The 15210-nt window shown below is 37.2% G+C and overlaps 2 protein-coding genes across 2 annotated transcripts; both read right to left on the reverse strand.

The window, feature by feature from the left end:
- Window positions 1–177: 177 nt before the first annotated feature.
- LOC128373972 (phosphatidylinositol 4-phosphate 5-kinase type-1 alpha-like) lies at window positions 178–9821 on the reverse strand. Its single transcript, XM_053334175.1, has 16 exons — window positions 9745–9821; window positions 9237–9400; window positions 6794–6828; window positions 6496–6582; window positions 5950–6080; window positions 5672–5789; window positions 5290–5442; window positions 4489–4788; window positions 4194–4393; window positions 4013–4096; window positions 3540–3588; window positions 3374–3458; window positions 2993–3160; window positions 2657–2837; window positions 1386–1473; window positions 178–1299 (listed from the first exon to the last, which is right to left on the reverse strand). Exons 2-16 carry the CDS (start codon window positions 9283–9285, stop codon window positions 1294–1296), a joined length of 1734 nt encoding a protein of 577 aa, XP_053190150.1. The 5' UTR covers window positions 9286–9400; window positions 9745–9821; the 3' UTR covers window positions 178–1293.
- A 2677-nt stretch (window positions 9822–12498) lies between these two features.
- LOC128373973 (extracellular matrix protein 1-like) lies at window positions 12499–14363 on the reverse strand. Its single transcript, XM_053334176.1, has 4 exons — window positions 14275–14363; window positions 13939–14189; window positions 12889–13094; window positions 12499–12664 (listed from the first exon to the last, which is right to left on the reverse strand). The coding sequence occupies exons 1-3, from the start codon at window positions 14345–14347 to the stop codon at window positions 12891–12893; spliced, it is 528 nt and encodes a 175-aa protein (XP_053190151.1). The 5' UTR covers window positions 14348–14363; the 3' UTR covers window positions 12499–12664; window positions 12889–12890.
- Window positions 14364–15210: the final 847 nt, after the last annotated feature.

Here is a 15210-nt window from a genome sequence, read left to right on the forward strand (position 1 = left end):
TTTATTTTATTCTTATTATTATTCTTATTATTATTCTTATTATGTTTGTTAGAACTCTCTTTAGTACTTTTCATTTGTGCTGTTTTTGTTCATTGGGACCCTGTAGAAATGGTGACCCAGTTTTGATCAGTGATGATGTGGTTATTTTGTACAAAATGTTCCAAATGCTCCTGTGCAGGTTTCATTATTAGAATTGTATGGATTCTATGATGTTTATGTAATTTATGTATACTGTATGTCTGTTATTGGTGATCCAAAGACAATTTTCCACCATTGTGGACAATAAAGTTTTATTCTATTTTATTCTACTGTGACGACACGCCCTACTCTGCCTCTGATTGGCTCTGACGATTATATTTTTACCCTAGCCATCTCACTCCTCATGCTTAAACTTACCAACGAAGGAAACAAATACTAGCCAATCGGAGGCAGGTACAACGGATCTTCGTGGAATATCAGGTGTTGCATCAGTTGCCATGGCAACATAACTCAGTTTGAATTCTATCTCTGTGACACCAAAAACAGAGCTCACTCCAAAGTTAATTGTTTAATCTTGCTTTGTGAGACAGACCCCTGATCAAAAGGAATCAGTTGACAATGTCGGTCGTGGTCCAATCTACCCACTAAACTTGACCATGGTTACAGATTGTAGAGTGTATAAATATTAAAAAAAAATAAAAAATAAAAAACCTCCATTACAAAAAGCTATCTTTTCACCTGGATATGTGACATTTCGGATTCACAGTCTCTGAAATTATACAGATCCATTACAACACCTCTTTTTCCAGCATTATTTGTATTCAGAGTATGCCAAAAAAAAAAAAAAAAAAGCTTTCTATTTAGGATTAAAGTCAATTCTTAAAAAACAAAAAAACAAAACATAATTTTATTTAAAAATGTGTTCCTAATCCAATGCATATGATTTAAAAAAGACACTCTGTTACACTGAATGCTGGCTTGGTTGATCACTGTCAAGAAGAATCTTTGGTTGTGCATAAAATCATACATCTGAGATGAATAATAGTGTTCAATAACCACTGCATCATTGTACCCATCTACTACTAGTGTCAGAGCACAACCACCCATTTACCATGTTGAGATTTGGAAATCAAAGTGCAGAAATAACAATCAAAACAAAAAGAAAAAAACATTTACAATCCGACTTGGTGTAGCTGATACAGTTTCAATTTTTGTACCTCGTATCACACCAAGGGAGAGGTGTAACATTTCATCCGTGAGCCTCACATTATCTTCTTTATTTTGTTCATTTGATTCCAGTTCACTTCCCCACAGCTACACCTGTAAAGCAAAGAAATTACCTGGTTAGCAAATCCCTCTGCGTAAGGAAAAAAAAAGTGTACAGAAAAGTTGAAGAATCCACTTACTGAACATTTACTTGCTTGAGGAACTATGTCACTGAGTGAGATTACATCCTCACCACCGATGCTTTCTTCAAGAGTCCCAAACACAGCTCTGCAGGAAACAAAGCGGCAGTGTCAGGGAATTGAATAAGGAAACATATTTGAGTCTGTGTGAAGAAACATATCAACTGAATATACATTTTTTTAAACTGAGTGAAGAGATACTATCTGTCTTTCAACAAAGCTTTCATGCTTTCTGACATTAAATGGTTCAACACATGCTGACTTTCCAGAGGGTCTTGTCAAGGGACATTTTTGAGTTCAGTCTCAGTTCAACTTAAGTTATGGATTGTTCAGGTGTCCAGCAAATACAAGTATGAGAGGTGAGACATTTGAAACTGAAAAACCTACATTTTGAGAAGTTGAAATTCCTCATTAATTATGCTGAGTCATATTTTCCATTTGATTAAGAAGCTTCTACTTTTTCTACCATATAACTTTGCCTTCGTGTGAATGAGCTCAAAATGCATGGGTTTAAAAACAAACAAATTACATTACAGGGATATAAAAATCTTTTTTTGTTTTATCTATTTAAGTAGTGTTTATAATTTGAAATGCCAGTGTCACAAAATACCCATTACTAACAAAATAATTGTATTACTTAATATATAACTTTATTTCTCATGTCTCCTATTGTTAATATTGCTTGTTAACTTATTATTTATTGCTCTTTTTTTATTTATGCTCTTTCTATTTTTGCTGCTGTAATGCTGTAAATTTTGCAATCATGGGACTAATAAAGGATGATCTTATCTTACCAGTTGCCAGTTTAATAGGTACAATAAACTAAATTGAATGCAGTTCAACACAACATTCCTGCAATAAATCTCACCATCATGAAGTTTATAATGTTCAGTTTTGGTTGAAACTGTTTGAGAGAGGTGTCTACTCAACTCTATGGTGATTTTGGAGGCTATGATATTGTCTGTTTTATACAGAGAGGTTTTTTGTACAACCAATTAGGCATTACTTTTAATTAAGTGTAATCAATAAATGAGCGTGCTTTTATATCCGCACAAAGATCCAAGAACTAAATAAAATATCAGTCAGTGTGTCTGTTTGGCTGCTCCCAGCATATTATTTGATAAGATAATGTAGGAGTGCTGTTGTTAAATTCTTACTGGAACATATTCAAAACACTGTGGTGTATATGCCTGAATATCAGGTATACAACCCATGGTCACATTTAAGAACTCATTAAAATTCTAATCTTCATGTGTAGTTTTCCCTCTTACCTCTTGGTGGCGCTGGGCTCCTGGTCTTTGCTGTGTGTGTTATTCAAATCCAGGGTGTGGGGCAGAGGCTGACTTGTAGGAACATGTTCAGAGTTTCCCGAGGAGGAGAAAACGGCGGGTTCAGCGGTATTGCTCTGTGGTGAGGGCTCTGGGAGGAGGTCAGGACGACCTGACTGCTTAACTGAGTGAAAAAAGGCAAAACTATGAGTGCTTTGTTATGACAGAAATACTTAACATGTTGGCACACGCTGGATGACTTAATCTCTGTGGCTATCAGTAAACATAAACTATTTCCAGTACGTGAAAATTCCCCATTCTCATATTTCCAGTTCTTACAATTGTCTGCCTCATTGTCTTCTCTGGTGTCGGAGCTGACTTGATGTTGTAGTGCAGGATGCTGGTTGGTGCTGCTGGCTGCTGCTAACAGATAAGGTCCAGTACCACCGGACTTTTTCATCGGGCCATGGGAAAGTGTGCGGCGCTTCTTAGATGGAGAAGACCTTACTAGATACAAGAGATAAATGTGTTAATTAAGAGGCCATAAAGTGTGGCAGACATGTATTTGTGACCATACATACACACACACATACACACACACACACACACACACACACACACACACACACACACACACACACACACACACACACACACACACACACACACACACACACACACACACACACACACACACACACACACACACACACAGTTTACCTGTTATCTTTCTGAAGACTGTATTGCACATGAACTTCTGAAATCGTTCTGCGTAGAAGCTCGGCCTGTGTACTGACACACTATCCTGAAAAGAAAGAGAAATAACAAATAAACATGTTGTTTAAAATTTAAAACACAATAACTAAAGCTTGTAGAAGAACCTTACCCCATCATAAACAAGGGCTTTCCATGAGTGTTCAAGCTTCTTCACGAATCTGAAAGTTAAACCACAGAGAACTGATTACTGATAAAAGTTACATGTGGCACATTTACAACAGATTGAGCTTAAAGAGCACTGAAGTCACATTCACCCTACTTTGCTCATACTTTACAATCATATTCATGTGTGGTTATTATAACCAGGCACTTCTCACTATTACTCTACCGATACCTTCATGCCAACATCATTTGAGGACAAAGCTCTGTTCCCCACTTTGACCCATTTTTGGTATTATTGATTTAACAAAGATTTAACGGTCATGTGTGTGTGTGTGTGTGTGTCAAGAGGAGGATTAGTTCTCCCAAAACAGTCCTTGTTGCTGTTCACATTCTTTGAAAGGTCTCTCAAAGAGCAGAGCTTTTCCATCCAAATTCTTTGGCCAATGCCTTGATGAACTTTAAAAAATGTGCACTGTTTACCTATAAGACTGTAGGATGTCAATAATGCCAATGTACACCAGCAGCCTCTCGTCTTTTGAGTTTCGTGCTGGAATTCCTCCCGTTCTGTAAAGAAAAACAACAAGAAATGTAATTTATTGCTTTGCTATTATTCTCATTACAAACTATCAGCTGCTTTTTCATCATGGTGACAGCTACTCACTGGTCTCCTGTTTCCAGTGGTCCCATGCTCCCTGCCTCTGCCTGGATGGCCTCTATAGCAGTGCTGTATAATGACTTCTGACCTTGTGGCCTCCTCTGGTCCATATCCCCTGCCACTGCTTCTTGCTCTTGAAAAGCCTGGTCCAGGTTGTGGATTCCTACAAGGAGGCTGTAGTCCATAATCTTGAAACTCTGCAAGAGCTGAAGGAGGAAATCAGATAAAACAAATGAAGTGAGGAAAGAAACATTTGGCAGAATTTAAACAAATAGACTTTGAGTGTTTATACAGTTCTCACCAGGCAATCTCTATGGATGGTCTTGCAAACACCATTGTACTTGTCCCCCTCCAGTAAGAGCCCTTCAGGCATGTCCTGCATGAAATCTAAGTCCTTGAACGTTGGCACTGCCTTATCTCTCTCTTTAGCTGAGGCCCGACGCTTATAGGTGGAGCCCTTTAGATCAAACTTTAAATGCATCCGTACGGTGCTCGGGAGCAGATTGTTCATGACTACAATACGGATGTTTTTACCCGCTGCCTGGACACAGTAGAGTCCATAAAACTTTGGTAATAAGGTCCGCTTGTTCTGATTCAGGTTCTGGAGGGGAGAAGAAGGAATGGAGGGAAAAAATATGAAACTAAACCAAAAGAAGTACAACTGACCAGGAAGTGAGATGTAATACTAAAATTAACTGAATGATAATCAAATGAAATAAACAAGTAGATATTCTTAGACAAAAGTAAGAATGTTGTCCCACACAAATGATACTATCAGTAACAAATATGTCCCCTTTATTCTAACAGATAATGTAAAGACTACCGCACCAATTATTCTATGCAATTATTAAAAATGCAAATACACTGTGGTACAATAGTGTCTTGTATGATGTACTAAGCATGGACCAAAAGATTATCAAGACTCTATTTTAGGGTGTAATATAAAAAAACAGCAAGAAATGATGTACTTTCAGGGACCAGTGTAATCTAAAGTATTGAATTTTACAGCTATATGGACAAGGGGGAAATGATGAGAGGTTTATCAATAGCTTCTTTGTGTGGGATCTTCATCTTGTACTTATAGCCTCTCATCAAACCTCACCATGAAGTATCCTGGAAGCAGTTTCTGTAGAAATTCTGCCTCTTTGTGCTGCACGGTCTTAATGATGTATTCATCATCGCTGGTGACGTAGAAGAGAGACCCACTGGCTCCAGAGCTTGACAGCTCAATCAGGGATTCATTACACAGAGAATACTGAAACCAGACCAAAGCAAGGTCATTAGACATATGTTCACATCTGCAGCTCCACCTCTAGTGTGTCAACACACCATTATAACACACTTCCTTGGTTTCATTCTTTTCAGTTCCTCAATCACTAATTTATTCTCACAGTTCACTGCTCTTTCCCTTAAGAGATTTGCTTTTTTGTGAGCTTGTTTTTCATATTTTATGTGTATAGCAGATGCAGTGACAACAATAATACCATGTAGTCATCAGGCCGGATGCCAAACATCTCTCTGAAGTAGCGAAAGGCGATTGGGGCGTATGTCTTGAACCTGAAGTCTCCATAATGGTGTGCTGGGGTCAGGTTGCTGCCCTCACTGCCAGTAAGACAAAGAAGAGTCAGAGGATTACACAACATACAGAGGAGATTTAGTGGATGAGTATTAGTGTAGTGCAGACAAAACATCCTAACCTATCATCGGTCAGCTTTAAAGCTAAATCTTATTCATTCATTATTTATTATTTCAAAAGACCCACCTGGGGAAGAAGATGCTTTCCACCACTTCAAAGTCCTGCAGCAGCACATCTCTCTCAGGTTTCTGACTTAAGCTGCCCACCGTGTGAGTGATGCCTAACTGGATAGCACCTTTGAGCGCTGATGAGGTTGTCTGGAAGATGCAGAAAAGTGACGTGAATCAAATGACAAATGCAGGTTGAAAATGTAGATATATGCAAGATATAGAAAAAGAATATAGTATTTCCATTTGTATACTTCACTTTACAATATTCTCATACATGTGTATTAACAGATTAGTCAATTGACAGTAAATTGATTGGCAGCTATTTCAATAAACCAATTACAGTTTAAGTAATTTTTGAAGCAAAAAAAAAACCCCAAATGAACTCTGGCTTCAGTTTATCCAATGTGAGCATTTTCTGCTTTTGTCTCTGGGAAACTGTGATGAGTATTTTATTGACTAAAATATTAACACAATGAAGTATAAAAGTGGAAATCTGTAACTCAGTGACTCACTTGCAGCACTAAGAGAATAAGTGTAAATGTGTGTGTGTCAAATCCCCCACCTTCTTGTACGTGGTCTCTCCAGTGGGGTCAATCCCACGATGGCCAATTGTTTTTTTATTGGTCTGAGAGGTGCTAGTGGTTGGACTCTGTCAAGTAGAAAGATGGGTAGAAGAAAGAATTTCAAGAGAAAAATTACTGCTGCAATAAGTAAAAACACTTGTGTTACAAAGAGGAAGGAATAGAGGATGTGTCAGCAAAATAGTGGTGAATTCCAAACTGTCAAGACAAACTCAGTACGTGTTTCCCAACTGACACTGACACCAGATTACGCACATCCTCAGAGCTGTTATTTCTCACCTCCGGAGAGACATTTTTACGAGTTCCAGTTGAATCTGGAGAGAGAGAAAAAACGGAAATTTACAACAACAAAGTTATACAACGTTACACAAGAAATAGACAATTGGGGGTAAAAAGGAACTGATTTCTCAAACAAAATGCAGTTCTCACACTGGATGCATTCATATCAAAACAACACACTGACACAGTTTTTATCATTCCCTAAAGTTACAGATGGGGAGTGAAGCTGAGCTCTGAAAAAAAGCATGCATATGCAGCTTGTTCATTACCTCTGAGAAAAGACAGTCTCCTCCAGAGCTGACTCTGCAGGTCTTTGTGAGCAATAGGAGGAATTAGATAAGTATGCTATTACTGACAGAATTCAAGTAAGGCCAATGAATGTCCTGAGCACTAGCATAAAAAGTTAACAGAAGTCAAAGTTAACATCAGAACAAATTGAAACTAAATGACTATCAGCCGTTCACTGTATAATGATGCAGAAAGGAGTGGAGTGGAGATTCAAGCACCAAAAATACACAAAAAATAGAGCTGTATTCTGTTTATTATTATTATAAGTGAACTACATTGATTTCACACTAATAAGTCAGCAGACTACTCTGAATTCTATCTGTCTTGTGTCTTGTGGAGAGCCTTTAAACGCGACCAATTTTACACAGGTGACTCCGTGAACTCATCATAGGGAATATGATATTGCCTCTGGAAACAGTTGTTCCTCTGTAGTTGGGGGGGTTTGTTAAATTAGAGAAATAACTCTGAGAAACATGTAAAATTTGAAAGACATAGGGATTTTTTATTATTTCTACTTTTGAAGACCTAAAAGGATATTTTGCCAGTTGAAGATTTGTGGAAGCACAAGTTGCCATTGTATTAGCTATACCCCTTTTAGGCCTGAAATTAACCATTATTTACATTATTGATTAATGTGTTGATTATATTCTCAATTAATCAACTAGTTGTCAGAAAATTGGTGAAAAGTGTAAATCATCCAAAGAATTTAGACATTTTCTTCTTAAAGAATGACTCAAAAAGTGACTCAAGACAATAGTTGGCGAGTAATCAATTGCTTAACTAATCCTTGCATATCTAACTTCATTCAAATCAATAAGTAAAGACTTAATATTAGAGCACCTCTCTGTGTAACTCATTAAAGTTCAACAGCACCATGGACCACAGCCTCCAAAATGACCATAAAGTTGAATCAATGCCTCTTTAAGACAGTCCGAACAATAACTGGATATAACAGTGAGACTTGAATGAATGTGGGATTTATTGCAGAGCTGGTGTGTAGGCCGGGCTAGCTTTAACTAGGTAGGCCTAATTAACTGGTGAGTGAGTATCTAAATACAACCTTACATTAAAGCTTATCTAAGAACATGTACCAGCTTGTCACACAGGTTGTGTATTTAAGTAGGAAGTAGTGGGAGTAGTAATCCACCAGTCCTTCACCTGTGCTTGTGTGATAAAGTAAGGCTGCAACTACCGATTATTTACATTATTCTCACCTACTTATTATTTTCTCAATTAATTTGTACAGCAAAGAAAAGTATTAAATCATCACCTAAAACGAACCTAAAACCAGCTCACTATTGGCATTTTGGTTAAAACAACTACTAAGATGATTATTCCATTATCAGAATAGCAGCCAATTCATTTTCTGTCAATCAAGTAAAGTAAAATTCTCAGTTTATTTAAATGTATTCTTGATAGGCACAGGAAAAAGATAATCGTGATGCATGAAAATATTGTAACCATGTATTTTTTTGTAATGTCATGATATAAATTTATTGTGTAATTTGGACCTGATCATTTTATTTGATCATCCAAAGTTGTTTTATATTTATATAGTGATATTTCCATCAATAAAATACTTACATAACTTATTCTGATAAGCTGCTGACTTATTGAGACATCTGAACTAACTGATAACAACTAGGACTTCAACTAATGATCACTTTCATTATTGGTTAATCTGTGAACTATTTACTCTTTAAATCAATTAGTTTTTTGATCTAAAAGCCCAAGATGATGTACTCAAATGTCATCTTTTGTCCTGAGCAACAGTCCACAACTCAAAGTATTCAGTTTACGGCTCGTGTGGCGAGAGTCTTCTGATACTTTTACTTTTTATTCCCATCGAGTTTGGTTGTGCAGTATGCTGAGATTATGATTTTTATGTCACTGTTTATTTATTTATTGTTGTTGTGTTAGTTGTTTTTTGCACTGTCACTGCAAACCAAATTTTGCAATAAAGCTCTAAACTGAACTGACAGAAACCACAAAATATTCACATTTGAGAAACTAGAATCATTAATCAATCATCAAAATTAAGTAATTAATTCCATAAATGGCAGCTAATTGATTCATCGAGTAATCATTGCAGCTCTTATACCAACTCATGTGTATCCCTTTCAATGGAGGGTGTGTAAATGAATGAGGGTCTTACTTCCAGTGTGGCCCTGCAGCCCTGGTGGCTCCTCTGCAGCTGTGGCCATCCAGACCAAAACCTAAACTCAAACTGGTTCAGAGGTGAATCTCAGATCCTGACACACTCTCTGGTCCGCTTTCTCTGTTATGTGAGCAGCAGTTCAAACTTCTGGAAACGTGTGTCTGTGTGGACAAAACATTTTTTTAAAAAGGACTCAGGATGACTTCATGCCACAAATATTGACTTCAGCCACGTTGACTATGTCTCTGTCGATGAAGACGGAGCTTAACATACAGCTGATGGTAGTTTTTAATGGCGGCTGAACAATGCAATTGGTGGAAAAGTTAATGAATGGTAATTACAGTTCATGTTGTGACAGGTTACCGAGCTAGCTAGCTGTTACCGGGGTGTCTCATTTAGCGACATTTTTTTTGGCGACATTCATCTTTTCCAACTTCAGCTAAGCCACTCTGACACATACACTACATAAAATAGTTAAAACATCTCAAAATATCAGTCAACTTACTCGGAGATGGTGTTGAAAAGTCGCCGGTCTTTTCAGAGGATTAAATATATAAACTCTTTTCACTTTCACAGTCCCCCTGCTATCCATAAAAACTCATAAACAAGGAAGCAGTGCGGAAGTTCTGCCCGTCACCGCAGCAACGATAGAACATCCGGTCTGTGTTCTTCCACAATATAGTGACCACATTGACCTTATTTAATATAAAATGAAATAATATTACAAAAATAATTGTATTTATACTTTGACTCAATGTATTATTATAGTAGTAGTATATACACATTATAGTAGCATTTATATACAATCAATGTATTTACAATATATGTATACAGTCAATGTATTATTTGTAATACTACTACTACTACGACTACTACTACTACGACTACTACTACTATGACTACACCTACTATTACTTACTATTACTACCACTACCACTACCACTACCACTACCACTACTACTACTACTACTAGTAGGCTACTACTACTACAACTACTACTACCACTACCACTACTTCTATGACTACTACTACTATTATTACTACTACTAATACTACTACTAATAATAACAATAATAATTATTATTATTATTATAATAATAATTACAGAGCACTTTTTGAAACTCATGTTACAAAGTGCTTCACACAGAGCCGTAAATTAAAACCATCAGGTCATACAAAGCAATAGAATTAAAACAAGCAAATCATAAAACAGTTACGTTAAGACAGTACAAGTGTAAACAGGCAATGAAACAATGAAAATCTGTAAGACTCAAGCCATCAGATAAGTTGATCAATCAAATTACAGTGTCACCAGCAAAAAGGCAATGAATGAATAAAATCCATAAAAATGTGAGGTCAGGAGTCTTACTTTAAGTATCCACGATAAATATCCAAGACTTTAAATGTTTTATGTGAAGGCAAATTCTGTAAAGAAACTGATTTAAAAAGCTTAGGTGTATACAACTGCAAATTCATGCAATATAATTAAATGTATCAATTTTGGTGCATTAAAAAGTACAATCTTTACCTTTGAAATGTATTAATGTAGAAGTATGAACAGTGGAAATACTAAAGTTAAGTACAACTATTACAGAATTTTACCTAACCCTAACCCTTTTACTTGAAGGTGCAGCATGTAAAATTTAGTTGATGAAATATTCATGAGTATGTTTTAATTAGTGTATAATCACCTAAAATAAGATAATTTCGTTATCTTATAATAAGCCCTTTTTATCTACAAAGGGAGCAGGTCCGCTTCCAAGGAGGCTGCCATGTTTCTACAGTTGCCCAGAATGAACAAACAAGCCCCTAAGAGCAGTTTGGGCCTTGAAGCTAATTTGATGTAGTGGCCAAAATGTGTAATTTCAACATCACATGGTGCTATTCGGCCCAGAAAGACTTTATTCAGTAGACTCACATTGTGAAAGAGACATCTGTTAATCTGTGGATAAACGTTTATGAGAGTCATAACCCCCACGAAATGATTCATTTCACTATCAGAATTTGATCCATAAGTCCAATCACATGTCAAAAGTCTAGAAGAGCCACACGATGGAATCACTTTATCCCCATTCTAGTTAGCCGGAAGGGTTAAACTGAAAGTTAGCTGTCTCAGCCGTTGGAGGTCTCTACCGAACATGTTCTGTGTGTGCATTGGGCCACAGAAGCAACTTTCATAGGAATAAATGGAGACCCCAGTTCTCTTTATACATCAATGCTGACAAACGACTCTAGAAGGGTCTTTCATGTTTGTCACAAGTTTACTGGCCACTGTAGTTTTGAGTACATGCTCAAACATATCATTATCTTAATGAGACACCCACTTCGTTAGGTTTAGTCTTCAGGAGGGGTATGGTCAAGGTTAGGGTTTAGGCTCAGGGTGTCGTGGACGTGGTTGCTTAAAAGGGAGGGTGGGAGGAGGGGTTATCGGTTGCATTCTGCAAACTCATTGCTAGATGCCATAAAATCCTACAAAAGTATTTAGCTACATACAGTGCATATAGTGTATACATGTTATTTTCCACTTCTTTACAAACTTTTAGACTAATTTCCAACTCTCTCTGGTCAGTAAATGTTGTCTAAAATTGAAAATGTGACTGGGAAAAGGAACATTAAACAACACGTGGCTGTTAGTTCAAACATCACATTTTATATTCATTATTTTCATTATGATCACTCATATGACTCAGCGTTCCCACTCCTTAGGCGTGACCGAAACAAACAGTCTCTGTTTCCACAGGCTGGTCTGATTTTATGTTGAAGGTCAAAGACCCAAACAGGAAGTGTGTCAGCTAGTTCTTCTTTGGTTGTTGTTGTGGTCTGATGAACATTGTTATCCTACAGTAACACGAACAATACATCCAAACATAACTCAGTCCAACAGGGCTGAGATTCAGAGTGTTAATTGTGAATTTTACGACATTTAATCACTCAGGCTGAACCCGCTCATAAACTTTTCTTGTTGATCACTGATCTGCTGATGTCCCACACCCAACTGTGGCGACCAACAGTGACACCTGGTGGCACGATTTGTAATTACATGTGTGAATATTTTATTATATGCTGGACATTTAAAAAAAAATAACTCAACACCTTTCACCTATCTCTGATTCTTAAAACTGATTATATATCTCCAAAATTAAGTTTACAACATGGCTTGTTCAGTAAAAAGAAACACAACAGTTTTATTTTATTATTTTTTTTATTTTATCCTTTATTTCTCTAACAAAGGATACTACATGTCAGAAACTGTGCGACATCCACTCAGTGCAGTATTCGTTTGAGTCAACAGTGAACATTTAGACATGCAGTTTAAAATGTGTTTCTTTTGTTTTGACAAAGCTGGGTTGAAGTAGGGAGCTGTCTAGATAAAAGCTGTGGCTCAGCATAAACCAAACCAGCACACCTTGTCCTCATTGGAACACCTGCAAGAACAATTCAAAGTGTTATGAAATCAGCATTATCTCACACCTAATTTATTTGAATACATGATTTAAGCACATGGGCCCTAAGCACATGCACAGTAGATAACCTTTATTTAATTAGGTAATCTCATTATCTTATAACCACAAAGTCTTGATTATATCATTACTTTTATTATTTTTTCTATGTATATTCTTTTATGTTTGGCAGTGAGTTTGTGTTTCACCTTTAACAAGCATCTGCATTGAAGGAGAATCCCAGCTCTAGGGGCAGTTGGGGTGCAGTGTAGCCTGGTGTTGGGTCATAGTTGGGGTTTGGCAGCTCACTGTCAAAACATGACCACCGTTCGTCTCCTTTCTTCCTGCAGCATTCGTATGCGCGAGTCATGGTACTATATTCCGCCACACAGAACTCGGACAGAGCTTGTTTCCACTGTCAGAAAAAAAAAATTGTGAATCCTCTCCCACCATGGGGGCAGAAAAAGGCACATTTCTATTTAACTTTTCTCATTCAGTGAAATCTGTTCCTATACCACATGCTATGTAGACCCTCTCTGTACAGATGAAGAATTCTGTCTTTTATTCTCTCAGTGATGTGATTTGGCTTTCTGAAAACAGATTCTTAAAATACTGCAATAAGAAGTAAAAGGGATTGTCTCTTTTAAAAAAAATTAATCTATAATTATCAGTATTCACATGAAAGTGACTGCAACATTTTTGTGACTACTATTTATCTCATTTACTTTATCTAATTGGCTCATGTTTCCTTTAAAATCCTATGTTTTTCTTGACAATAGTTTGTGTTTCAGAAATAAAAGTAAATTTGTTTGGTTTTATATGTCACAAAACAGCATGCACATGTGGAATATTCTACATTCAGTTTTTAGCTTTTGTATTTATTTTCTAAAATATTATATATTATTGTACATAAAAGGCCAAAAGATGACAAAAGAATCATCTGGAAAATATTAGATATTTGTCTGTTTGTGCTTAGTGCAGCAGACAAAAAAAATTATAAAAATATGTCCTATTGGTTTTTAGTAACATTTAATTAAACTGTGGAACATATAGTAGGCCTATTATAAAAGAGCTCCCTGACCTTAGATATTATCTCTGTAGAGATCCTCAATGATAATGAATGTGTAAAATAATGCACAGTCACAGTTGTGTCTGTCTGTTGTTGTTTTCACATTTCTCTATTCACAAACTTTTCTGCTGCTACTATCTGCACTCTCTTTCATCCTCAAACCTCACACAAACACAGAAAAAGGACTCACAGCTTGTTGGGAACAGCAGAGGATCTGGCTGCTCTGATGCACTACCGCTCCACTGCAGCACAAACTGTACCACGACTCCAGCTTGTTGATGGCATTTCCACGGCGTTTCCAGTGGCTGACTCCGGAGCCTGGGAAGAAGCTGTCCGGGTATCTGGGACGACCGTTACCGTGATGGCAAATGGCAGCGATATTCTCAGCTGTTGGAAAGCCAGGTGGGAAAGGGACGTCTGGCTCATTGAGAGGGTTGGTCTCTGTGGAAACAGAACATCACAGCATTGCAGCACTGCAGCTTAAAGATTGTTTAAAACAAGTACAATTAAATTCAGATGAAATTACCTCCCAAATTTGCACTGTGAAGAGTCATCAGTGCAAATATCCAAAATCCTGTGAGGCCTCCAATCAAAATCATAGCTGTATGGTTGTGTGGTAGGATCTGGAATTTTTTAAAAAGAAGCTAAGTTCTCTTCAGCAAGTTGATGACAGATATAGAAAGTACACCAACAACCAGCTTATATAGTGAGGAGATTGGGTCTGTGGCCTTGAAATGCTTTGATGTTATCTGGGGGTGGAATGATGAGGAATTAGGGATGCACCAATACTGATACCAGCCCAGCCCAACAGCAGTCTGGACAGCAGTCATTATACTTTGGTATCACTCAGTCTTGTTTATCCTGTCTCCAACTTCTTCAAAATGCAGCAGCAAGAGTTCTGACAAGTTAAAAAAAGAGGAACACATTACTCCCAGTCTTGCCTCCCTACACTTGCTGCCTGTTAGGTACAGAATTGATTTTAAAATACTGATGATTGTTTACAAGACCTTGAATAGCTTTGCTCCCCCATACATTACAAAACTCCTGTCGTCATATCACACTGACAGAGAACGGAGGTCATCTGACCAGAGACTTCTGTCCACAGATACAGGACTGAATGTTATGGAGACAGGGCCTTCTCTATTGCTGCCCCAAAAATGTGGAATTCTCTTCCTCCCCCCTTGTTTCAACCAAAGTCTCGATAGGTTTGTGCTGTTCTCACTGTGTACTCTATGACCATGTATTTTTATTATTGATGTTTTTGTAATTTTGAGCATCATGCTGATTTCTTTTTTCATTGCGTTTTTATTTTTTGTGTTCAGCTATAGGTCAACTATGGTGTGTTTAAAGTGCTATCTTAATTAAGTTTTAAGTTTTAAGTTGGATGAGACAGCAGATGAGCAAGCATTAACATCACTGAGCAGTGCATTAGTAGGTGCTGACATTCAGTTTGGAGAGACCA

Source organism: Scomber japonicus, chromosome 15 (genome assembly GCF_027409825.1).
Source record: "Scomber japonicus isolate fScoJap1 chromosome 15, fScoJap1.pri, whole genome shotgun sequence".
Taxonomy (NCBI): Eukaryota; Metazoa; Chordata; class Actinopteri; order Scombriformes; family Scombridae; genus Scomber; species Scomber japonicus.